Raw genomic sequence first — 23816 nt, forward strand, 5'->3', positions numbered from 1 at the left:
CACTGAGCACCAACTCTGGTTCAGCCCTGGCTGTACCACTCAGTGGAGGTGGCTGTGGAGGTGGAAGAGCAGTGTAGACCGCAGGCTATGGGGTTTTTAATTTCCTGCAGCAGTCGTTCTCTTGGCATCGGGTTTTGTTTTTTTTTTTCATTTGGGTTTAGTAATGCACCACTCAAAGCCCCCTGTTTGTCGTGGTGGGGTCATTGGACTGCTGGGCATGTTTGGAGGTGTTGGTGGGGTGGATTTGGGGAGCGTCAGCCTGCAGGAAGCACTGCAGTTGCTCTGCAGCCAGCACTGCACACAGGGCTGTCAGGCGTGGGTCTGTGTGCTGAGTGCCTGTGGAATGCACTCTTCCCTGGGGCTTCCAATGCAAAGCTCAAAATAGTCGAGTCTGTTGAGTCTAAAAATGACATTTGTGAAATTCATTAATAGCATTACTAGCTATCTTGTCCCTGCTGTCTCCAGAGAGCTCAGCAGAGCCTTTAACCCTCTGCATCCCTGTGATCTCAGCACTGAAGGCTCTGTCCTGCAAGCTGATAGCAGCAGAACTGCACTCCCAAAGCTGGTGGGTGCTGCCTGCAGGGCCCTGCACAGGGCCTGTCCTCACTGCCCAGCCCCAGCTGCTCATCTCCCCATGTCCTTACTTCACCCCCACCATGGGCATCTCCGTGCAGGGGCACATAGGTGAAAGAGGCTGTGGAGCTGTCTGTTGTGTTGGTGGCTGCACTCTGTGCTGGAGGGCTGTGCTCTGTCCCACCTGGGTGAGCCCTGGGGGATGGGGCTGAGGTTCCCTCCCAGCTCCTGGCCACAGGGAGAAAGAAAAGCTGCCAAAATAGGGTTAAGCAGAGCAGTGCTGCCCTGCAGTGCTGGACTCAGCAGAGCTGGGAGGATGTGATGGAGGATGTGGCCACTCATCATTCCCATTGTGGTAAGAACATTGCTGATGGCCTTGTACAGGCCGAGGGCTCTGCTTCAGCCTTCTCCTTTTATTCTTTCCTTTTTCCTTCCCTGTGTTTGTGGTGCTCAGCTACCCTCTGTGGAGATGAGAAGGGTTTCTGGAAGAGGAAGAAAGGTGCAGGGCGATCAGTGGGATTAAAACTTTGTGGTTAAATGAGGTGGAGCTGCGGCCAGGCAGAAGGTTTGCTGGGGGGCAGAAGGTGCTGAGGGTGGCACGGAGGGAATGGGAAGGGACTTGATGGAGTCTCCTGTGGACAGGACCTTCCTCCCGTCCCCTCCTTTCCTTCCAGCAGCCTTCCACTACTCTCACTGTCTCCATGGACATTGCTTCCTGGAGGCTGTGGCCAAAGGAGAGAGGTTCTGGTGACCCCACACCACCCAAACCATGCAATCATTCATCCCAGGCAGCTCTGAATGTCCTCGGGTCTCTCCCTCTGCTCCAGCTGTTCCTTGTGCCTCCAGTAGAGCATCCCAGGGCATGGCAGTGCTTGGGACCAGAGCCCCTTCCCACTATTCTTCTCCCAGAGGAAGCCCTTAGAACAGCAGATTGCTGCAGCAGCTGCACTCCTGCACACATGGCTGAGGATGTGTCCCAGAGAAGCACTTGAGCTATGCTCACTGTGGTGATGCTTTTCACCCAAACCCTACAATATGTGTGAAAGAGGCTGAGCCTACAGCCTTGTCTCATTACACACCTATGCTGTGGCTGCTGCTGCTGCCTTTGCATGGCTGTGGCCATGGCCATACTGTGCCTGCAGTGAGCCCTGCACCCAGCTCATGGCTGCAGTGCTTGGAGCTCGTGTGCGTTTGCTGCCCTCTGTAGCAGAAGTCAGACATGGAGCCCCACATCACCTCCTGGGGACCCCATCCCGTGCTGCTGCTTGTGACCCTGAGACCACTACAGTGGAGACTGAGCCCAACTGCACGAGTAGCACAAATCATAGGAATCCATGAATGTGAAAATGAAGAAGATAACAAAATGATGCGCGTCCTTTCTTCTTTCTTTTTGCAGTGCTTTACTCGGCTAGAAGACAAAAAGGATGCAGGTAAGCTGACAACGTTCTTCTGGGCACCAGCTTTCTGTCGTTTGGGCAGGGCCGTGAGAAGAAATGGGACCCACGTGTGCTGCCCGCTCCTGCCAGCGCTGCGTTTCGCCACAGCAGTTGGTTTTCAGAGTGCCAGAGGCCGCCAGCGTGGGGCAGCACCGGGCCGGACCGCGGTGAGAGCAGCCCTGCTCAGCAGCGGGGTGCGGTGCCTACCGGCGCGATGTGCGGAGCGCAGTGCCACGCAGAGCACAGCGCGGTGGGGTTGGAGCTGCGTCGTGGTTCTTTACCTCCCGCTGCCGGGTTCGGCGGTAAGGCAGGCGGCTGCAGCGCACGCTGCCATCCGTACCCAGGAGCACTCCTGGGGGTCTCTTAAAGGAGCAGCCATTCTACGCCCTTAGGAGACCCCAGTGCCTCCACCGATGGCTTCTGGACATTTTGCGGTGGGTGCCCGGTGGAGTCCATCTCCTGGCGGTGCTGCGCGAGGAGGGCTGGGGCTGTTCTGTAACTACCCATCCATGTAAGCGACGGGAGCCGCACCGGCTCCTCACTCGCCAAGCGGACCGACCCCGCAGCCCGGCTCCTCGTTGGCTTCTTTGCTCCCTGCTTCCTTTCCGACATTAGCTACACTTCCCACGTATTGTTCTGCACGAAGCAGAAAGGAAAGGCTTGCACACAACCCATGCACGCCAAAATTCCATTCTCCATATAAAATCCTATTGGTAGCAGAAGCAGACCTCTCCAAAAGTAGGTTTTGGAGCACACTCTGCAAATGTCGTCAAGTAGTGACCTCAGTCTGGTTGCTGGGAGGTGAGGAGTGAGTGGACAGTATCCCCAAATAACATGAAAACTGTATCAGGTGGTGGTGATGCTGAGATGTTTCAGAAGTGCACTTCTTCTAATGGGCAGCTTGGAATCATACAGAAATCAAGCATGAAGGATTCTGCTGAACTTTTGCTCCTATGTGAAATAGTAAGGATGAATTTGCACAGCATCTGGATCTCCAGGAATAACCTGCTAATTTTAGCTCTTGTTGATGTGTTGTCACAGCTGAGCTATTCTTCCCCCCTCCCCCCGACCTTGCTATTCATGAACCATCTCTGAGCAGTTTGGGCAGACTGGTGCTCCTAGTACGGGGCCATGGCTGCTCACCCACACATGCAGAACATGGGGCAGCCATCACCTGCCCAGCCCCTTTTGGGAGCTTGTGAGGCACTGGGAAGTCACCGCCTGGCAGAAAATGCAGCAGTGTGGCAGTGATTGAAGTGGGAGGAAGTAGAAAAGTGAACCGAATGTGATTACTGTTGGTTTTGGGGTGTCATGTGATGGAAAAGAGGCTTTGTTTCTCCTCTCTTTCCCGCCCGTGGGTCAGACTTGGGACTAACCTGGGACTGCTCCTCTGCTCTTCATCTCCATTCACTGCAGCCTCCGCTCCTATGCACCCCTCAAAAGGTTTCTGCTATGTGCAGGGTATCCGCTTTGACCCATCCCAGTGCCTCTGAGAAGAGGAGAGACACTTCCTACATGGCAATGTGCACCCAGGGCACTGTGAGTCAAGCTGACATTTTGTGCTGCTTCCATCAGATGTTCAAAGTGAAGCTCCAGCTCGAGACAATCTCCAGCATTTCCTCTCTGGCCTCCTTGGGTACCTGGAAGTTATTTTTGCACGGCTGAGCTCTCTGATGTGTACTTCTCCATATTGCTTTAATTTCCCCCCAGAGGCAGGTCAGGCATTGTGATGGGGCTTCTGGGCACAACCAAGGTTGGCTCGTGTCCCACTTGTCCCCCAGTACCGGGATGCTCACCAGCAGATGCCATCTGCACTGCTGTGGTGGCACATTTCAGTGCTGTCCTTGCGCTGCCCACTCTCCTCTGAGTACCTCTGACACCAGCAGCCCCCACAAAGGTTTGGTTCCTTAGCAGTGCCCGTCTGGCAGTGATGTGGGTGGGTGAAGGGCTGTGGCACTATCTCAATCTGCAGCAATGCACGGCTCTTTCTGTTTGCTCTCCTGTCACTGCTTTGCTCTTAGGGCAGAAATGTGGACAGTGCTGACTGAACTGCTGCCATCCCAGGCTGCAGGCTGGGGCTGAGCTGTGTGTGGGGAGCTGCTCCCGAGGAACAGCACGGAAACATGAGAAAAGGGACTTTAAAAGAAAATCAAAAGCAATTTGGACACAGTTGGCTTTTTCCAATATATGATCCTGAGGAAAGTATTTGTTGGAGAGGCACCATGAAGCAGAGCCGTTCCTGGTCCCTGTTCCCCTCCTGCCCATAAAATGTTCTGTAACTGAAATCCAGCGGCTGCTGCAGGAAGCCGCCCCTCCCCCCCCCCCCCTCCCATTGCTCCCCCAAGCCCTTCTGGGGCTCTCCTTTCAGGGTCTGGAAGTTTTCTGTTTCCTGTAGCTAACAGAATGCAGATTCCCCCTCTGAGCAGCAGGATCCTATCAGGAATCGGGTGCTTTTCTCTGAAGGACGGAGGGAAGAGCTGCTATAGACAAGGTTGGCTCCGTGCTGGGGTGGCTGCTGGCTGCACATCTGTGCCTGGCATTCTGAGGAGCAACTCCTGTGGCAGTAAGCAGCCATTGGGACAGGCTGGAAGGAAGCTGCAGGCAAGGAAGGCCGTTTGTTTCTCTGTCCTCTGAGACCAAAGGAATCGAGAGGGAAGTTCTGAGTGCAGTTACTTCCCTGAAATTAAAATGACAGCATAGAAAGCTGGAAGGAAGGTTTGGCTGCGTGGGGCTTTCTCTTTGGAAGGAGCTTTTACGTGTGAGCTGCATTATAAACGCAAAGGAAGGTAATGGTTGCAGTGTCTGAAGGAGTCCACTAAGACTGCTGGAGGGAGCTATGCCGTCGGGGGGCGGCACTTCGTGGTGCACACGGAGACCTGTGTGACTGCTCTGTAGAGCTGTTGCGGTTCTTTTCAAAGTGTGACAGATCAGATGGAAAAGGAAAGGTGTGAGATGTTTGAGGGCCAGTCCAGTCGGGTTAATTCCTTCTCCTCCTAATGACGAGGATCTCAACCCTGACGCGATGTTCTCGATGCCCCGGCGTGTGCCGCCCATCTCCTGGGAAGGAGGCACAGAGGCAGCTGGGTGCTCCCGGTTCCCGGGACGCCTTCAGTCGCGGGCCGGTGCGCACTCCCGGCAGGAACGGAGCGGGGCAGGAAACGCCGCTGCAGGAACGGGAGGCTGCCGGGGGGGGGGGAGGCGGGGAGGACGGGAAGGGCCGAGGGCTTTCCCTGCAGCGCCGCCGACGCGGTTTGGTGCGAACGTGTGAGCTGCGCGCTGCCGGCGGATCTCCTCCGGGGAAGACGAGGGGCCCTGAGCCGCCCGGAGGGGCTGCAGGGGCGGCTGCGGTTGTGGCGCACCGCCCGGCCGCGGGCATCCCCGGCGGGGAGGGGCGGCGTTCCGTCGAGCGCGGCCCATGGGCGGCAGTCGGGACGGGGACGGAGCACGGCCGCCGCGCTCAGCCTCCGGGCGCTCCGCGGGGCTGCTGCTGCCGTGCGGCTGCGGGAGGCGCGGGCGGGAAGGTGAGTGCGAGACGGGGCTGCTGTGCCGCGGGAGGGAACGCGGATGGGCAGCCCCCGGAGAACCTCCGGAGGGAACCTCGGGTTGGAGCGGAGAACTCCACGGCAGCTCGGCTCCGCCGGTGCGCCCCTTCCTTCCTTCTCTGCAGATAACGGAAGGAAGCCGACGGAGCTGCAGCCGCGGTGCTGCAGCGGGGAGCGGGTGGCTCCGGGCTCTCGGTCGGGGCTCTCGGTCGGGGCTCTCAGTCGGGGCTCCCGGGGCGGCTCAGCCCCCGGAGGGGCAGCGGAACGCTCGTGGCCGTAGCGGCCGCTGTGTGCTGGGCGGGGCTGCGGGAGGGGGTGAGGAGGAGATGGGGGAGGCTGAGCGCGGCCTGAATGTGCGCGGAGAGGCTGCGGGCCGCCTTCCTCTTGGTGCGTAATTGTGCCCATTCGGTGACTTTTTTCGGTGTTCGCGGATGTGAGGGCAGCTGACGTGCGGGTGTGGAGAGGGGACGTTCTGCTGCCGTCCGCAGTGCTGGTGAGGTTGAGGGTGTTTGCAATGATCGTGGAGGTTTCTGTATGCACGTTATCTTGTGGGAAGCAAACCTGCTGCTTCTCTGCGCCCGTGACTCCTTCCTGAGCAGCTGAGCTGTGCCAGCATCCCAAATGGGAGCATCCTGCAGTGGGATGCGGGGGTTGTGGTTCCTCCCTAACGTGGGTATTACAGCTTCATAACGGGATGCTCAGAGCTTGTCACATTCTCCATTTAAAAACTGGCTTAAAAACCTCACCCTCTAAAGAAAGATCCCACCATGGTTTTCAAAGAAAAAGGGATTATTTTGTGTTTGATAATGTCATAATGATACTTTCATTGACCTTTATATTAAGACTGTTAAAAATGCTTAATGTGTTTTCATTTCAAACTTCACTGCTAAAAGTGGTTTGATGTGGTTTTGAAGATGATGGAGATGACAGCCTGTGGATAGCAATCTTGAAAGCAGTTTGTTCTGAGCTACATGAAAGGGGAACAGTTGTAGTTTTTCTCCTGGCCCTTATGTGCAGAATTGGATCTCATATCTGCCAACCTAGAATGGATGTTCATTCCTTTTATTACTGATCTCTTTGGGGTTGGACCAAAGCATGGATATGAGTTACTCTGCAGTGATGGCAAGCTCAGCTTTGATTGTCACAGGTGAGGGAAGAAATGGAGTTTTCCTAAGATTAAAGCTATTGTGAATGTACTGGAGGAGAGTTTGTTAATGCTTGGTGAGAACACTGTGGACTTGCCAAGATCAGAGGCGCTCTGGCCATATGCAGGCACCCAGTGCAGGTGACCATGCATGGTGCTGCTCTGGGGACCTGCAGCCTGAAAATTGCCCGGGGCTGCAGTTGTGCCTGGAACCAGGAGGGCTTTCTTAGGTTAATCAGCATTGTGTCTGTTTTCACTTATTGTGGTAAGCCCCATGTGTACATCCTGAGGCTGGGCCACAATGAATACCACTTCCTGAGCTCTGCAACCCACCAGCATTACCTCTGGAACAATAAACCATTCTCGGCTTTCTTCCCCATGAGCATCCTCCCCTGAAACAAACGTGATGCAGGGAGCATCTGTGGTGACCTCTTGCTCTCAAAGCACTGCACCCACCTCTGCTACTTCTGCACGTGGCTGTGAGGGCAGAGCAGGCAGTTTGTGGGGTGAGAGGACCCTGTTAAGCCCCATCTCTTGGTGACCCCATATGCGCACAGCCAGGGGCAGCTCCTGAGGCTGCTCTGCTTCCTGGGAGGTGGCTCTGTGGGTGGGTGGGTGCTGGAGCCGGGTGCTCCTTGCTGACCAGCTTGTTTATCTCGTGGGAGCTGAAGGCTCTTTGCTCTGGTTCAGCAGTAGCCACATAATCCAGATTCCTCAGATAAATTCCTGCTGTTTCTCTGAGACCTGTGGCTGCTGTTTTAATTGCCTTGAGCTCCAGGCCAGACACAGGACCCTTGTTACGCGGAATCAGCTCCTATGAATGATGCTGTTGTGCACATGTCTCTGAGTTCCTCTTTTCCTCCCTCTCGCCCTCCTCCCCTGCAAGCTGGGGAATTTGGCTCTGGTGAAGCTCTGCCTGCTGTGTGACACCAGCTCCATCTCCATTCGCACTGATCTGTCCCCCAGCACCGTGCAGGGCCTGGTTCCCCATCATGCTGCCACCTCTACGAACAGTAACATCTGGTGACCTGTGCTTATGGCCACCTGTCCCACCCACCTGTTCTCCAGGAGAGCAAATACATCTGTTGTGCTGGCACAAGTCCCAGCGTGGGACCTCGGGTGGGTGTGCTGTGCCCAGGGACAGTTGTGTTGTGCTGGGCACGCATGGAGATCTGAAGGGCTGCAGTGGCAACGGTGCAATGACAGCTCCTACAGCAGTGGGGTAAGAGAAGCAACTGTTCTGCAGTCAGTCAGAAACAAATGGGGCTGCTCCATGCATGGACACCCACTACTGCTCTGTCCGTTTCTGTGGTCTGTTTTTATTTGGACACCTGAAGGAGAATTTTAATTTTTTTATTATTATTACTATTTTCTCTGCGCTGTTTACTTTGGTTGCTGGAAAAAAAGAGGAACAGACAATAGCAGCACAGGGCTGCTCAGGATGTGTTTGTTGTGGACACACAGTGTTTTTCTCATGGTGGGTGGTCAGAGGGAGTGAGGATGCATTTCCCATGGACTCACTGCTTTTTTCCCCTCTCACCCTCCCCATTCATTTGTTGTCCTGCCTTCTCACCCAGCCGGGCACTGCTGTGCAGTGCCAGGAGGGGTGCTGTTCGCTGGGGCCATAGGAGTGCTGTTTTCCTATTGCAAGCGATATCCCAGTTTGGGGTTTTTTAGGTGCTTTATTTTAAATTGCTGCTTGCCAACACCATACCCGTGTGTTGCTTTTTGTTTGCTGGAATGGTTCCTGGCAAGGTTTGCAGGCCTGTGACGCACTCAGGTACTGTGGAATAGTATAGCAGGTCCCTCAGGATGCCAATAGTTGGTCTACTTTAGTCTGTCTCTCAGTGTGATCCATCTTCCAAACCATGGATATAGCTATGAGAGTGGCACATGGTGTGGCTGAACGGTTGTCCCACTGCTCCCAGCCCAGAGTTGGGGACTTTGAGAAGGCATCAGGAGCTGGGTTGCAGTGTGGGCAGCAGAGGCTGTTACCTGGCCATATCTTATGGCAGCTCTGTGGTTTGAGCTGCACATGCTGCTGCTCAGGGCTGGGTGCGGGATCGGCCCCGGGCAGCCTAAAAGGGCCTTCGTTGGACGCCTCCCGATCCTTTCCCAGTGAGCCCAAGGACCACTCCGGGCAGTCCCTCTCTTCACATCCCGCTTGGTGTTACCTGGCGCTCCCTCCCTCCTCGCACGGGCGCAGTGCGGACCCTGTGCCGTGTGTGAGCACACATCGTGCACACTCACAGTGGGCTCGTTGTGCGGGCGGCCTTCCGCCATCCCTCGGCCGTGCGCTGGGATCTATAAATACCGCCGGCTGTGAATGCGGCCCATTCATCGCTCCGATCCTGGGGTGCGGCGCGCATCTTCCGCTCCTCCCAGCGATCGCCCTGGTCTCGGTGCGGCCGTCCCGGTGTGAGCGGCTCTGTGTCGAGTGCTGTCCCCGTCGCTCGGAACTCGGTGTCTCTGGGAGAGTTCCCGCCTCGCTGTTTCTCCACCGCCCCCTCCTTCCCGGTTTGCATGGGTAAATGAGTGGAAAATGCTTGAAATCTTCCTCGGATCCAAACTGTTTTTTCCACTGACCGTCACCGCTCCCCCGGGGCCGCCCAGGCTCCTCTGCCCGGCTCTGACCCACGTAACTCTGAGCCCACCCCTTACCCGGCCGTGCCCCATCGCTGCCAACTTCCACCCCTGCCCCCGGGCTATCCCTGCCCCGTTCCCGGAACCAAATACCCGGTCATTCCCGTCCATCAGCCCTCGTTCTCAGTGTCCGTGTTCTCCTCCTCGTACCTATCTTAGCTCTGCTCCTCTCAGCCAGCTGCTTCCCGACCTCCCATCCTTCTTCCTTCCATTAGCCACAAACAAATCTCTCCCCTCGGGCGCTATACAGTAAATACAGCTTTTTATTTCGTATTCCCCGCGCTGTATCCCCGCGTTACCCTCCAGCCTCCCGCAGACAGCCCTCAACCCGTCTTGGTGCACAGCACGCAGGGGACCCAAAGCGGTGACCCGAGCCCGGCGCTGCGGAGCGCGGCCCCACGGAGAGCAGCGGGCGGGGCTGTGGGGGGGGGGGGGGGGGGGGCGTGCCGTGCCGTGCCGAACTGCCATTGGTCCGGCGGCCGGGAGAGGCCGAGGGGGCTGCGGCTCCGCAACCGACACCTGGACCCCGGCTGCCCGCCCGCACCGCAGCTCTGGCACACGTCAGCCTGAGGGACGGGCTGCGCCCGCCGCCCCCGTCCGTCCCCTCGGCGGTTCTGCCCGCAGGAAGCGCGGCTCCGACGGGGGCTCAGCAGAGCCCGATGGAAACCCGGAACCCCTTGGCTCCCTAAGGTTTGTGCCGGGAGGGGGGGGTCGGTGTCCGAAGCCGTCCCGCAGACGCGGTCCGGGGCCGGGGCTGGAGGTGGCTCAGCTCGGAGCGGAGCTGGCGGTGTGGCTGACTGGCAGCGGTCTGTTCTAGAGCTGCCAGCTGCCCGGCTGTTTGTTTGCGGCTAACTCAAACATCAGCCTTCTCGTGTTTGGTTTTGTGCTTTGTGCTCCTTGGTGCTCGGGACAGAAGCCCTTTCTTGTGCAGATCCCGATACGGTTAGAGGTGTCAGAGCGCGCTCTGGGGTGTTGTTGGCAGCAGCTCGCATTCTTTTACGTGCGCACACGTGAACTCTTATCAATGAATGTGCTTCTTTTTTCTATTTACCTTTTAACTGTAAGCAGTTCTGAAACGCTTCTGGAGCGGCTCTGCACTGCAGCTTTGTGCCTGGGTCGGCCCCTCTCCCGTGAGCTGTGTGGGGAGCGATGGCCCGGCTCAGCCCCTGTCCTCCTCTGCTCATCGGGGGGAAAACAGATCCTTCTACCAACAGCTCATAGGCGATTTCCATATGTGACAAAACATCCGATCTCAGTGCAGTGCAGGTGTGAAACACAGCTTCTGAGGAGGTGTGAGCATTCCTTCATGTACTCACGTGTCCTTTGAGAAATGCTTTTCTAATAAAAGACCAACCGAATAAGTGCAGTCGTGCTCCTGTTAAGCATTCCTGGTCTGCACTGCCTCAAATGTCCACTGCTGAGTGCGGGCACAGGACAGGCTGCCAGCAGTGTGCTTTTGTAGCAGGGTGAAATGTGGTGACTGAGGGCACTGCAGTGGTGCTTCCCTTTGGGTTCTGTACAATTTTCGATAAGATCTGAAAGTTCTCCAAGTCTATTTAAGTCGAGCAGGGAAAAACAGACTGCTCTTTGCCTGAGTGGTGTTTTCTGTGGAACAAGGTGAGGTACCACCATGGAGAACTGAGTCTCCTTTACGCCATTTATTGCTTGAAGGGTATGAGGTAGTTTGCCCATCAGCAGAGGGCCAAAGCCATGTGTGTGGTTTGGGAAGGGCTCTTGCATTCAGATGGATGTGGGAGTGAAATCCTCCAAACATGTGGTGCAGCATGTGGTGAGGCGGAAGGGCTGGAATTACTCCTGTTGTAGTTGCTGGGAGCTTGGGGTGGCCCGGAAGGAGCTGTGCTTGGCTGGGGGCTTCTGGGTAATGTAGGGTCCGTCCTGAGGAAGGAGACATTGCTCTGTCCCTCTGCCCATCGCATCTGGCAAAACAAAGTGCCAGAGCCCAGGACTGATAGCAGAGATTGGCTGTTCTGTGTGCAAAAGGGATGTTTTGGCCAAGGCTGAGATGTAGTGCATTGAGATAAGATGTGATGCAATGTAATGAGATACCTTTCGGAGCCTGCCATGCCACGCTGTGTGTGCAGGTCCTGCAGCAGTAGCAGCAACTGGGGGCTCTGCACAGAAATCGAAGAAGGGTGAATGCAAAATTCAGCCTGAAGTGTTTCCTCCTCTTGTCTGATGGGAGTGGTGAAGAGAACCTGATGGACAAGCAGCTGAAGGCAGCCCTGGGCCTTTGGGAATGGGGCGGCACAAGGCTGCGGACAGTGCCTCTGTGTGGCTCTGTGTGACACTGGCAGTGGGTACAGAGCTGCTCCATGCTCACTAACTCTGTGCTCTGGACAGCACTGCTGGCACAGCCGCATTCCAGCAGAGCTAGGGGTCTGCTGCTCGGTTAATGATTGAGCTGCAATAACCTCCTGCAATAATCCTCCTGTGTGAGAGCCTTTCTGAAAGTCACCTCCAGTTACAGCACTGACACTGCCTGGCTGTCAGGGCAAGGCACAGAAATTTAAAGAACCAGGCTCCTTTTCCTATTTCCAGCAGTAAATGCTTTAGATGCACTCACCTCCTGCTGCTGCCCATCCTGGGGCTCCCACACTGTGTGTGGGCAGCACAGAGCTGCTTGTGAGCACTCTCTGAGCCCCATGCTCACTTCCCTGTGGGATCAGGGCTCTCCCACCTCTTCTGACCCCCTCAACTGCTTGGGTTTGCATCAGGGCCCAGGCCTACCTGGGGAGGGCAGCAGGGTGATGCTGGGTGCACACCTGAGCCATGTGCTCCTGCATCCCATGCTGCCCTCACTGCGTTGCCGGTTTCCTTTTGCACCTATCTCTGCGTGCTCTTCCTCCCCATTTCTGTTGCCAGGCACTACCCATCCTGGTTAATGATTGTCTGCCCATGCCACATGGGGCTGTTTGTGAGTCCCTGCAGGGATCCTTATCAGAAAAGGGCACTCGTCACCAGTGCCTGTCATGGGCTGAGCAAGCGTTAACGGCTGCCTGGGGAGCAAACAGCATCGTAGGGTCCTACCTGCCTTGGAGCTTTGCAGGTCCCCTCCATCTCTGTGAGGGATGCAGCAGCTGAGCTGCCCGGAGGGTGTCTTTATGTTGGGCCCAGCAGCCAAATGGGGGTTTGAAGGTAATCCTGCTCTAAAAGTGTGACTGCACTCTCCCTGTGCTCAGCTCAGGAGATTCTGGAGGTGCTGACCCACAAGGACAGGGGGCTGCAGAGAGCAGCTGGGGGCTGCTGTCTGTGTCCCCGCTCATGGTTGGCTGCAGAGTTCAGTATTGCCTGGCCACACGGGGACTTCCTGCCCTTATCTCGGGAGGGGCGGTGTGTGACCGCAGCTCGAGCTGTTTACCGTGCGATGGACCCGGCTGCAGCCGCCTGTGATGCTCGTGGTTCAGTGCTCACCGAGTGCTTCTGCTATGCTCCCAGCTGTGCTTCTGGGCAAGTAGCATCAAGAGAGGATGCTGCCGACCTGTAGGTGTGTTCCTGCCTGAATGCAGTCTGTTTGCAAAGGCAGATGGAGGGGTTTCTGTTCTCCCTCTTCCACTTCTTTTTTTTTTTTTTTCCCCCTATGAGTTTCACAAGAACATTTTAACTGCCATCAAGGGCACAAGTTCAGCTTCTGAATGCCCCTTTGTCTGATGCAGCACAGAGGAGGCAAGCTCCCCCCATGCCTTCAAGGAAAGGCATCAAAGTGCTTCCTCAGCACCCAGCACTGCTGTGCTACTGCTACATGTGTGCAAGGAGGGTCTGTGCTGCAGTGCACTCTGCTCAGTACCAGCTGAGGAGGTGGCAGCAGGGGGGTTATGGGGCAGCATCTCTGTTCTCCTATGTGAAAATGCAGCTGGGGACTGTGGCAGCTGCCATGTCACAAGACTGCAGGAATGGTGATACCTTGGGTGACTCAGAACTCATGACCTCATTTCATCAGCATCGTTGGGCAAGAGCGAAACATTGGGGTTTTGGCCTCCTTCTCCCAGGCAGATCACTGCCCATCAGCCCTCTGCATGACCGCCTGCCCCATTACCCCATGCAGCAGTGCATGCCCAGGCCTCTGGTGAGGTGTCAGCCCTCATCACAGCTCTGTGAGGTGGGAGTAGGGGAGCTGTGGTAGGAGTGTGTTCCTGGAGCCCTGAGGGCTATGCCAGCAGCTCAGACACAGAGAGAAGGTGGAAACTGTCACCTTCCCTCAGCTGCAAAAAATGGGCTTCTGAAAAAAGTCTGAAGAACTGAAGCACCTCTGAAAATAGGGGAGTGCTGGCTCAGAACCCTGCTTCCTCCTGGTCCCACCCATCCCCAAGAGCCTTTCCCCAGCAGACACAGGGCTGAGCCCCAGATATGTGAGCTGCCCTCAGCCCAGCGTGCCCTTATTTCATCCTGCTTGTTGCATTCAGCATTCTCACATCCATCTCTGAATCTTTATACTTTTAGTTACAACTATTCTAATTTTGAACTTCTGCTGCTAATTTGGAGCAGGGAGCACTTTTTGCTCTGTGGTTATGTGGCCCCATTGGTTCCTGTGGTGTATGCATCAGCCGTGCCTGTGGGCTGGGTCTTCTGCTGATGCTCTGCCTCGTGCTCCAGATGCACGTGGCGCTTTGCAGCCAAGTGAAGCTGAGCTGCTGCTCTCCTTTCCCACACCGGCTGCCTGCACATGTGTTGGGGCATCCCCAGCACTGCTGCTGCTCCACTGCAGCTGGGTGCCCATGTTCCCCTGTTTTGTTTGTTGGAAGAGCTGGGATGGCTGGCTGTTCTGAGACAGCTGCCTCTGTCTGTGAGATTTCCACATCTCTGTCTCGTATTCTGCACAGGGATGTTGTTGTGAAAGCAGTGTTTGTCCCTCTGGAGCCCCTGCATGGTGCTGTGCTCCTCACCAGAACAAACGCAGCACTGTGCAGCCATATGGGCACTGTGCATGGCCCAGCTCTGCTCACACTGCTTTGCCCTTCGTGTTGCTGTGCTCTCAGCCCAGGATCCATGTGGGAATCCCACCTTGCAGGAACAGCACTGCTGGCGATGAGGTGGCACAGCTCAGTTCATGGGAAGGCTCTAATGGGAGGACACTGGGATGGGGCTCAGTGGGTGCTCAGGGGATGGAGGGGTTTGCACCTGGGTTGTGGATTTAGGATTGGTTTTGCTCGAAGCTCTGCTGGTGGTGCACGGACACCTCTGCTAAGGATGCACTTATGCTGCCATCCAGAGCACAGCTCCTGGGGCCTATTGGTTGTCTGGGGCAGTGATGGCTGAGCCCCTGCAGGTTCTGAAAGGGTTAACTCTGCTTTGCAGTGTTATTTAAAAAAAAAAAAAAAAAAAAAAAAAAGCCATTTCCTTCATGTCCAGAGACAGTTTATTTTCTGGGCATTCTTCAGGACTCGGGGAGGTGCCTTTTCTTTAAGGCATTTCCTGTAAGCAAGTTTATATTTGGACTGGGGAGGGGGCGGAGAGGAGGCGTGTGGGGAGGGAGCCAGAACCCAGTGGGGTGACCTCAGCTTTTGGCTGCTTCTCCCAAATTGTTTGAGGTAGGGGAAGGAGGGGACCTGCAAGTCCCCATCCTTCTGGACCCTGCAGTAGCTGCCCTGGGGGTGCACAGCTGGGTCAGACTGAGTGGGACAAAACAGAATCCAATCTGTGTAGGACCCTCTGTGGTCCAAGTAGGTGCCGCATCTCCTCAGCACACTGTGCCTTTTGAAGGGCCCTTTGGAATTCCCTTCTTCTTTCTTTTGCTGACCTGCCCCATGGCTGCCTCAGTGCTGCTGCTCTGCAGGGACCCACTACAATTAAGCACTATTCTCTCTGGTACCTGTGAAGGTTTCTGGTTAGCATTAGGCAGTTATGAGGCAGAGGGGTTTATCTTCACCGTAGTTTGCCCTTGCTAACACTGCAGAGCTGTCCTGCCCTGCCCAATGAAGGTCCATGCCGAGCAGAGGACTTGCCATCCCTGCGGCCACCCTTCAGGTGATGGACACATCCCTGCCAGAGCACAAATTCCAGGCCTTGCTCTTGGCCACCTCTGTCTAATTGTGTTCTTGCTGCCCTCATGGTCACTTCGGTTCTTGTCAAAAACAAACATAAAGCAGGCAGGTAATAGGTCGGATCATCAAAGCTCATTGTGCTCGCAGTGTTTGCGGAACAGATTGAACTCTTTTCCCACTGATATTTGATCAGATGTTTCTTCTTGTGCAAAGTCACCAGAGCTTACTGCAGGAGCTGCAGCTGCCTGGGGTAAGATGCAGCAGGTTGGGGTCGAGCAATTCTCCCATTGTTCCCCGTGCCAAGTTTCTTCTCCCCCATTTTGTTTTCTTTTTATTACTGTGATTTCCTAACATCGGAAGAGGCGAGTTATGAAACTGGAGTTATCCAAACACGTCTTGTTTGAAGATAGCGTTTCATCCAGCAGATGCAGCTTCCTGCCCTGTAAATGGTTTTCATTGTTTCTCCTTGGCTGCTGGCCTATGGCTGTTGGGGCCATGGTGATGCTGTGGGGCGGGCAGCCCCCAGCAGGGTGCCATGGCAATGAGGCACTGTGATGGAGCTAAGCTGTGAGCACTGCTGCTGGGGGGCGGCACTGGGATGTCGGGGGCTCACTGTGGGCTGCCCCTGTGTGTGGGTTGGGAAGGCATGAGCTGCTTTGGGGCTGGTGGGTACCAGCTTGGGTGAGCTGTGCCTTTGGTAGGAGGTGGTCAGCTTTTCCTGTATGTGTCCCGTTCTTCCATCTAGAAGATGGGATTTGGTGCCATTTCTCAGCTGTGCATGTGCCTTCAGGATTCCATTTGTTTGAGTGGGATCAGAACTTAGGACCCATGATCAGTGCCAGTTGCTGAAATGGAGACAGGAAGCTGTGCAAAGCGCTCACAGGCACCACGTTGTCACCCACTCCATTTGTTCACATTCTGGCTGCACACCAGGGCTGTGTGCAAGGACAGCTGCTGGTCTGAGGTTTGCTATTGAGCTGTGAAAGATAAGGGGAGGAGGTGAATGTGGCCAGGTGATGCTGTCTGGGGTGACAGGAATTGTTCCCGGCCCCACAGCAACTGCGTCCTTCTCAGGCAGGTCTGTTGTAGGTTGGAGATGAGTGCTCATCAGTGCGAGGGCTGGGGTTGGATTTAGGGCTGGGGTTGGGCTCCTGCTGCCTGCTCTTCTCCCCTTTGTGCCTCATGGGTTCTCACACTGCAGCTGCCCCTGGCGGGTAACTGCCAAACCACCATCTGACTGTTGTATCTGACTGAAGGGTTTTCCAGCAGGACGGTTAGATAGGAAATAAGGAAAATAGTGATATGCTCCTCAAACAGCTGCCGCAAAGATGACAGCTGTGTGCATCAGTGAGATGGGAGGCCAGTCTGCTGGCCTGCTGCCTGCTAGAACGAGTGATGGGTGATGTGTGCTGTGGTGCCAAGGAGCTGGAAATCCCGTGTTGGTGATGGGAGCAGCCAGCCCCCAGCACAGCCACAGGAGTTGGTGGCTGAGTGCTGAGGGCTGCCCGCAGTGCTGGTGGGGCCGTGCCATTGCTGCTGTCCCTCTGCTCACTCCGAGGTGCTCCCATCTGTGGGAGCACTCATTTGCCTTTTTTATTTTTTAATTCTTTCTGCTCATGAATGGAGGGGCTTTTTGTGAATGTCCTTTACGGGATGTGAAGCCACAGATGTTTGCTCATTAACTACGCCCTGAGAAGCTGCTGCCGGAAGCAGCGCCAATCGCTGGCAGAGATCTGCACGTTGACGCTTTTCCTTCCTCCACTGCCGCGGCCGCCTGGCCCCGCGCTGCCCCCTCCCGCCGTCCCGAGCCGTGCTGTGGGGCCCTGCTTGTTTTGGATGTGCTGAGGTGTACAGCGGGGCTAAGGAGGAGCCCTCAACCTCATCTCCGTGCTTTGGTCACAGCCCGTCAGAGGGTGGAGGAGAGCGGTGTCAGAAGGTAGAATGATTGATGTTTGATGAGGTTCTTGGATATTTCATCCTCTGTGCAGAGGAGGAAATACAGGGAACTGAGAACTTGCCTTGGCACAAGAGCAGGAGGGCTGCAATCCCAGCCCCACACTGGGTTGAGGGTGCTGAGCTCCACCATCCTCACAATCCTCTTGGGCTACATTGGCTGCTCCTCACCTGCCCCAATGCCCCCATCCTGGGCATGCAGGAGCTGTGCGTGGCTCCTGGCAGCATGGCGATGGGCATGGGAATGTGGATGTTGTGCTGGGCTCTGAGTCCCTTCAGAGGACATCCACCATTCAGAAATCAGTGACTCATAAAAACAGACACGGATGATTTTTAGAGCTATGTGATTTACTGCAAGTGTCATCAGCCTGCAGCTCCGGGGTAGGTGTTCTCTAGTGGACAGGGTTCCTTAGAATCATGTAGGGCAGTGACAGCATGCTGCAGGGGCTGAGCTCTGATGGTGTGAGGAGCCAAAGCCTTGAGTGGGTCTTGCTGTGATGGAACTCCTCCTTCAACGGGGGCTTTCACAGGGATGGGAGGCTGGAAAAAAATGTCTGTTCCTGACAAAAGGTGCTTCTTGCCAGTAAGTGGCCTCTGTTTTCTAATGCTGCTGATGCAAACGGTTGGTGTGTTAAGTTTGGGATTCCTGCTGCCTTCCAGCTCCAGGGTTCTGCTCAGTGTGACCCTGGGGAGGTTTTCCCTGTTCCTGGCCCTGCTGTGTGCAGCCGCTACAGGCAGAGCACTGCTAGGGTCACTGGGCAGGGATGTGAGCCTGCCTGAAGCCCTCAGATGGCCACAGGGTGCTGTTAATGACCAGAACTGCAGGAGAGGGTCATTTTCAGCACTGCTGAGAATTATTTCCTGTTGCTTACAGCAGGTGTGGGGGTTTGGGAGTGGTCCCCATGACTCCCATTGTGCATAAAGGGGTGGGATGGTGCCTTGGTGCTGGTGGGGTGTGTGAGGAGTGGGGCTGGCTGGGCTGAGCTGGCTTACCTAATGATAGGACCAGCTGGGTGAGCCAGGTCTGTAATTCACACTGCAGACACAAGGTTACTCTTCCATTGGGATTCAACATCTTGACTGTTAGGCCAGCATATGAGACTGTAACATTGCTTGAGGCCAGCTTTTGCATCCTGTTTTATTATATTCCCTGACATTCCCTACATTCCTGGCAAGATGTCTGTATTTTTTAAAAAAATATATTCCTTTGTCTCTTTGCAGAACTGTGACATCCTTTAAAACCCCCTCAGTAGTTCTGTTGGTTGCTCTCTGTTAACTTCTCAAGGAAATGGAAGCCTTTAATTCAGGCTTCTGCCTCTGTCATCTCATTGTAATGGAGAGGAGGATAGGGGCAGTGGGTCCCTGTGGGGCTTTGCACAGCTCCATGAATCTCAGCTCTGTACTTCTCAGTCCCATCTTTGCTCTGGGGTTTAATTCTGGCCTCCATGTGCTTGCATTGTCAATCTCAGCAGTGTGGTCTGGGGGTTCTGGTTTGGGAGAATTTTGCAGAGTGCAAAGTCACCACTGTGGTCCATGGGTTGGAGCCCTGCCCAGCACTGGCCTCTGCCCTTCTTTTGGGTACCAGGAGGAAAGCCATAGCTTTGCAGTGCTATATGCAGTGGGTATGAGAGCTGTTTTGCTTCCCTCCAGGTACTGGGAGCAAGATGACGAATAAATGGGCTGATGTGAAAGGCAACAGGTGGAGGTTTTGTCCTGAACCAAAACTGCTTGTTACCAGCTGAGCTGAAGTGTACATGATGAAATATCAGTGATGATTTGACTGTACCTCAAATGGACCAGGAGAACACCAGGCTGAGGAGGAGCACGAACCCACAAACGCACCTCCAGGGCCCAGACTCACCCTCCCTGGGGCCTGTGCTCCTGCTCCCATCTCCCACCTCCACTTGCTGCCTGGCTGCAGATCCAGGAGGCAGCTCCTGCCCTGCTGTTGTGCCTGGAAATAGCTGTCTGGTTTCCTCCCATGGCGCCGTGGGAGCAGCAGTGACAGGAAGGTCCGGCAGGGAAGGGCACAGAGGAGGCTTTTCCTGAGGAGAATTGGAGCAAAGTCCCTGTGCTGAGTGCAGAGCTCACTGAGCTCATCTCCCACCTTTGCCTACAGCATGCTCCAGCTGGGTGCGTCCATATTGCCCCCGGCACTGTAAATAGGGCTGTTGCTTATCACCAGTTATCTGTGTGCTGCAGGCTTGCTTTTAGCAGCACCATTTAGATGAGACTTCTCAGTTCAGGGATTTCAGTGACCTTCTGCATTGACACAGCTTTGCAGGAGCCTTGAGGAGTGCTGGTGCAGCATACCATGAGCCAGCCCTGGGCAGCCCTGGCCCCTTCCTTCAGAGCACAGAGGGGCAGTGGCACTGCTGCCTCTGGATCCCAGTGCTTCCTCACATCGTTAGGACATGAGAACACATTTGGAAATAGTTTCGGGCTCCTCCTGTGTTGGTGAAAATTTTGCACGTGGTCACTGGTGACTTGGATGGCCATGGAGATGCCTCTGTGTCCATGGAGCCACTTGCAAATGGCAGCCTCATTTCCCTGCTGTGATGTGTGGGTGTCTGTGCCAGGCTGTGACATGCATGAGTGCCTGCATCCTGCTCCCAGAGATGTGTTCCATGTGGATCTTAACTGTTCCCTACTGTACTTTGGTCCTGTTCAAATGAGGGAGTCTTGCATCTCATTTCCTATTTGTGCCAAATGCACTGAATGAGAAGAATGCAGTGACAGCGCATGTGCTTTTCATTATGGAGCCTAATCCCATGTCAACCAAAGCTGCTCACTGCGGGTGTGCTGAGCCCTGGGCTGCAGCCTGTGGGGCTGTGTGAGCACTGCCTGCAGGCATGGAGGAAGGCATGGGACAAAGCCAAGTGCTGTGGACTGAGGGAGCACAACCAGGGAACTGGAGCATATTTGGTAATTAGGTCTATGTATCTTGGACAGCTGGCACTCCTCTTCTTGTCCCTGGATCACCCTTTTCCCAATACTCTTGGTCCTCTTTGATGTCTCGATGGCATCAGCCCTTACTTTCAGTTCTGCCAGCTCTCCCATGGGATGTGGTTCCCTCAGCAGGAGCTGCACTCATTCCAGGCTGTCTGCACACGTGTGGCTGAGGAGAGCTGCTGCATCTCTAGTGGTGATATGGCTGAGCAGAGCCCAGCAGGAACCTGGTGGCACTGCCACCACCACTCCTGCTGGCTGACTGCAGGGAGCAGCTCACCCTGCTTGATCCAAAGCTCTTTCTTTGTCCAGTGCAGTGGCACGCTGCAGCCGCTGTATGCCTGTGCCAGGAGTGGTGACGGCGGCACTGTTGCCAGCATCTCACAGCCACTCCATGCAGGGACAGAACCGCCCCTGAGCTGCTGCCGGTGAGTCACAGCGTGGGAGGGCTGTGCAGTGCTGTGGAGAGCTCGAAACAGTTAAGCAGCATCCGTCTGTGTGTGTGTGCACTGCTGCTTTTCCTCTCCTTAGCTCTCCCTGTCCTATTCTCACCGATCCTCCTTGGAGCTGAGCACTTTGCCCAGCTGTAGGTGCCCTGTTTGTTCCCAAGGAGAACTTGGATGGCTCTCTGGGCTGGCCATGCCAGGGGCTGGTTTCAGCAGTGTGGTGCTTAGGCCTGCATGGAACAAGCTGGACCTCCGGCTGCCTGCCTGCCCCCTCAGTGCCTCCTGAGGGTGCCTGGGGTGTCCGTTGGCCATGCTGCTGCTCCTCACTGTGCCTCAGCCTCTGTTCCCGATGGACAAAGCCAGGACTGACAGATGCTGCCGAGGTGAGTGCCTGTACCTGGCTTTGCCTTTCCATCCTGGAGTGTGTTTGGGGGGAGATGGTGAGGTCTGCGAGGTGACCTTCTTGTCAAGAGATTTCTTGAAAGCCACATATCCTTTCCAGTCATTTTGCTTTGGCTTTTGTGCTGTGGGCTGGAGGAAGGATTAGGAGGTGCAGTTTGTTTTGTTGTTCAGCTTTCCCTTCTTGAAAAGAAGAGCAGGTTTTCCTTTGCCTTCTTTTTCCCCTTGAATAGCTCCATGGCTCTCATGGGTTGAAGGGCTGCTCCCACTAGCCTGGATGAGAGGAGGGCACCAAGGCTCAGGGTGTGGCTGTGCACAAGGGGAGCAGAGGGGAAATGGATGTGACCAAGTGTGGGCTGGGTGCCCTGTGTGCACAGTATGTGGCTTTTCCTCAACCTCTCTGCTCTCTGCTTAAGATGCTGCAGACATAGGAGAGCTGCGGCCTCTTTAACATTCAGGCTCAATTTCTCACTGAGCTGGCCAGGCTGGTGGCAGTGTGGTGACTCTGTGGTTTGCCAGCTCCTGGGGACCTCTGACTGTTTCCTGAGCCTGTGCCAGAGTGCTGAGTGAGCCTCTGAGTGCTTTCCTGAGCCTCTGAGTGCTGCCTGGCAGTGGGGATGAGAACGGGCTTTGGCTGGGAGCGCCAGTAGCACTGATACACCCATCCCATACTGCCTGCTGTGGAAATGTCATGTTCAGATGGAGGAAAGGAGGGCAGGAAGTGGGGGGGCTGGGAGAGGGAAAGGGCTTTGCTGCTGAGCAGGGTGAGCTGCAGGGCAGGGGGGTGGATGCATGCTTGCAGCAAATGGAAATTCCTCCCTGGGAACTGCCATGCAGCTGTGCCAGAGACCAATGCCACAGCAATGCTGGGGGGTCCCAGCATAGCATCTGTGTGCTTTGGGCAGTAATAGGGATGTGTGACTTTGGTTTAATCCCCTCATGCTCTCAGTGGGAAGCATCCTATGGGTGTGGTGAAAGTCCTGCCCTGGTTTACGCAGACCTGTGTTTGCATGAGCAGCATCACTTGGCTGCTTTTTGAAGCTGGGATTTCACATCAGGTTTCTATGCCACAATTTGCAGTTTGTTTTCCTGGAAGAGCTGCAGGGAGGCCTCCAGCCTGGGACAGGGGGTGGCAGTTGGACACAGACACCAACTGTGCTCCAGGGGGTTTCCCCAGGGCTGCGGGGGGGCCCCAGTACACAGGAGGGGCCCTTGTTGCCCTGGTTGTGAGGTGCCCCGGTCCTGTTCTGTGCTGCACAAATAAAGAGGCAGGAAGCCCGCGAGAGCGAATGCATCTCTGTGCAGTTTATAACAGATCCACTTGTTTCTTCTCAATAAATGCACAAAAATAGGAGGAGGTTCCCTCCTGTCTTAAGCAAGTAAATATTTTATTAATGCCAGGATGTAAAAGGAGAAGGTGACTCCAGAACACACTGTGCTGCAGAGAAGTTTCTGAAGGTTTCAGTGGCTGGAGAGGCAATGGTACAGAGCTGTGGGCTCCCTGCAGAGGTGACAGCAATGCTGCCTTCACTTTGGTGATGGCTGCAATGCAGCTGCACAGTGTGCTGGGGGTGAGAGGAGGTTGCAAGGGCATCTTTCTGCTGAGCTGGGTCTGAAACGCTTCTGAGCAATGGAAAAGTGGAATCCTATTTTTGTCAAGGTGAAGGCACACATTGCATGGGGCTCTGCTTTGAGATGGCGCCTGCCTGTCCAAACAGTGTGTGAGTGCTGCAGAATGGGTGGGGTACAGGATGGGCAAGGAGGATTCGTTCTGCTGAGCATCTCCATAGCTGTTTGCTTCTTGCTTCTCCTGTGGGGTTCCAATATCGGGAATGAGAGCACCCACAACCAGCGTGACTCAGATAGGAGAGACTCAGAGGTGTGTGACAGTACACGGTCAGTGAGTTAATGGCTGGGTTGTCAGGGGCTGTGCTCAGGAGGGAGGCACTGATCTGCTCTCTCCCTAACAGAGTGCACAGGCTGCAGAAAATGGTTATGTGCTCTTATCTGTTTCTTGGCAGAAACCAGTGTCTGATGTGATTGTCAGCCTTTGGGGAGCTGTTAAAGCAGTGCTGGTACCTCATGAATGCAGTAGTTGCATTAGCACACCTGTGGGCATCTGTTGCCCCCATGATGGGTTTTCTCCCCAGGTACAGGGGAGGCTGAGTGAGAGAGGGGCATGGAGGCAGTGTGCAGACCTCTGCTTTCTGCTCTGCCCAGCTGGGTGCCATGCTTTTCCCTCAGCTCTCTGTTGTACTGGAGCAATTTGGTGTTCAGAGCTGGTCCAAGGCTGGGGCTGGCACACAGCGAGAGGTGGAAATGCTCATGGGGAGTGCATCTTTGGTTACCTGCAGAGGTGAAGTGAGTGTGCTATTCTATCACCTCCGCAGTGACCGTTTCACCTCACACACATCTATCTTTATCCAGTCCGCTGTGAGGGTTGTGGCTCTAGAGCGCAGTGAGAAGCCACTAGACAGTCCCATCCTGTGTCTGTGCCCACATCCTGTACCTGCAGCATGCATACCCCGTGTTCTTCCCTCCTGCAGCTCTCCTCTTGTCCTGATGGCCGTTTGCACATGTGGGTGCAGCATGCAGGCTGGTGTTTTCTATATTGCCTCCTGCAGCAGTGTTCCCAAGGATCCCCTTTGCTCATTTGGCACCCTGCATTGCTTGTCCATGGTGTACCAGGGCAGTGATGAGGCTCCAAGGCAGATGGGACACTGTGCTGTCCC

The 23816-nt window shown here is 55.3% G+C and overlaps 1 protein-coding gene across 5 annotated transcripts in view; it reads left to right on the forward strand.

Moving 5' to 3' along the window:
* The window catches only part of STARD8 (StAR related lipid transfer domain containing 8), a 40878-nt gene that overhangs the window by 626 nt on the left and 16436 nt on the right, over positions 1–23816 (forward strand). Inside the window, exon 2 of one of the 5 annotated variants that reach the window (XM_072334812.1) lies at positions 1970–2003. In XM_072334812.1, the coding sequence (XP_072190913.1) occupies positions 1970–2003 (34 nt within the window). Of the gene's footprint in view, positions 1–1969; positions 2004–5272; positions 5531–6025; positions 6045–9847; positions 10029–20674; positions 21069–23816 lie in introns of those variants that run through there. The other 4 variants (XM_072334811.1, XM_072334815.1, XM_072334814.1 and 1 more) reach the window with 4 other exon arrangements.

This window comes from Excalfactoria chinensis, chromosome 4 (genome assembly GCF_039878825.1).
Source record: "Excalfactoria chinensis isolate bCotChi1 chromosome 4, bCotChi1.hap2, whole genome shotgun sequence".
NCBI classification, from domain to species: Eukaryota; Metazoa; Chordata; class Aves; order Galliformes; family Phasianidae; genus Excalfactoria; species Excalfactoria chinensis.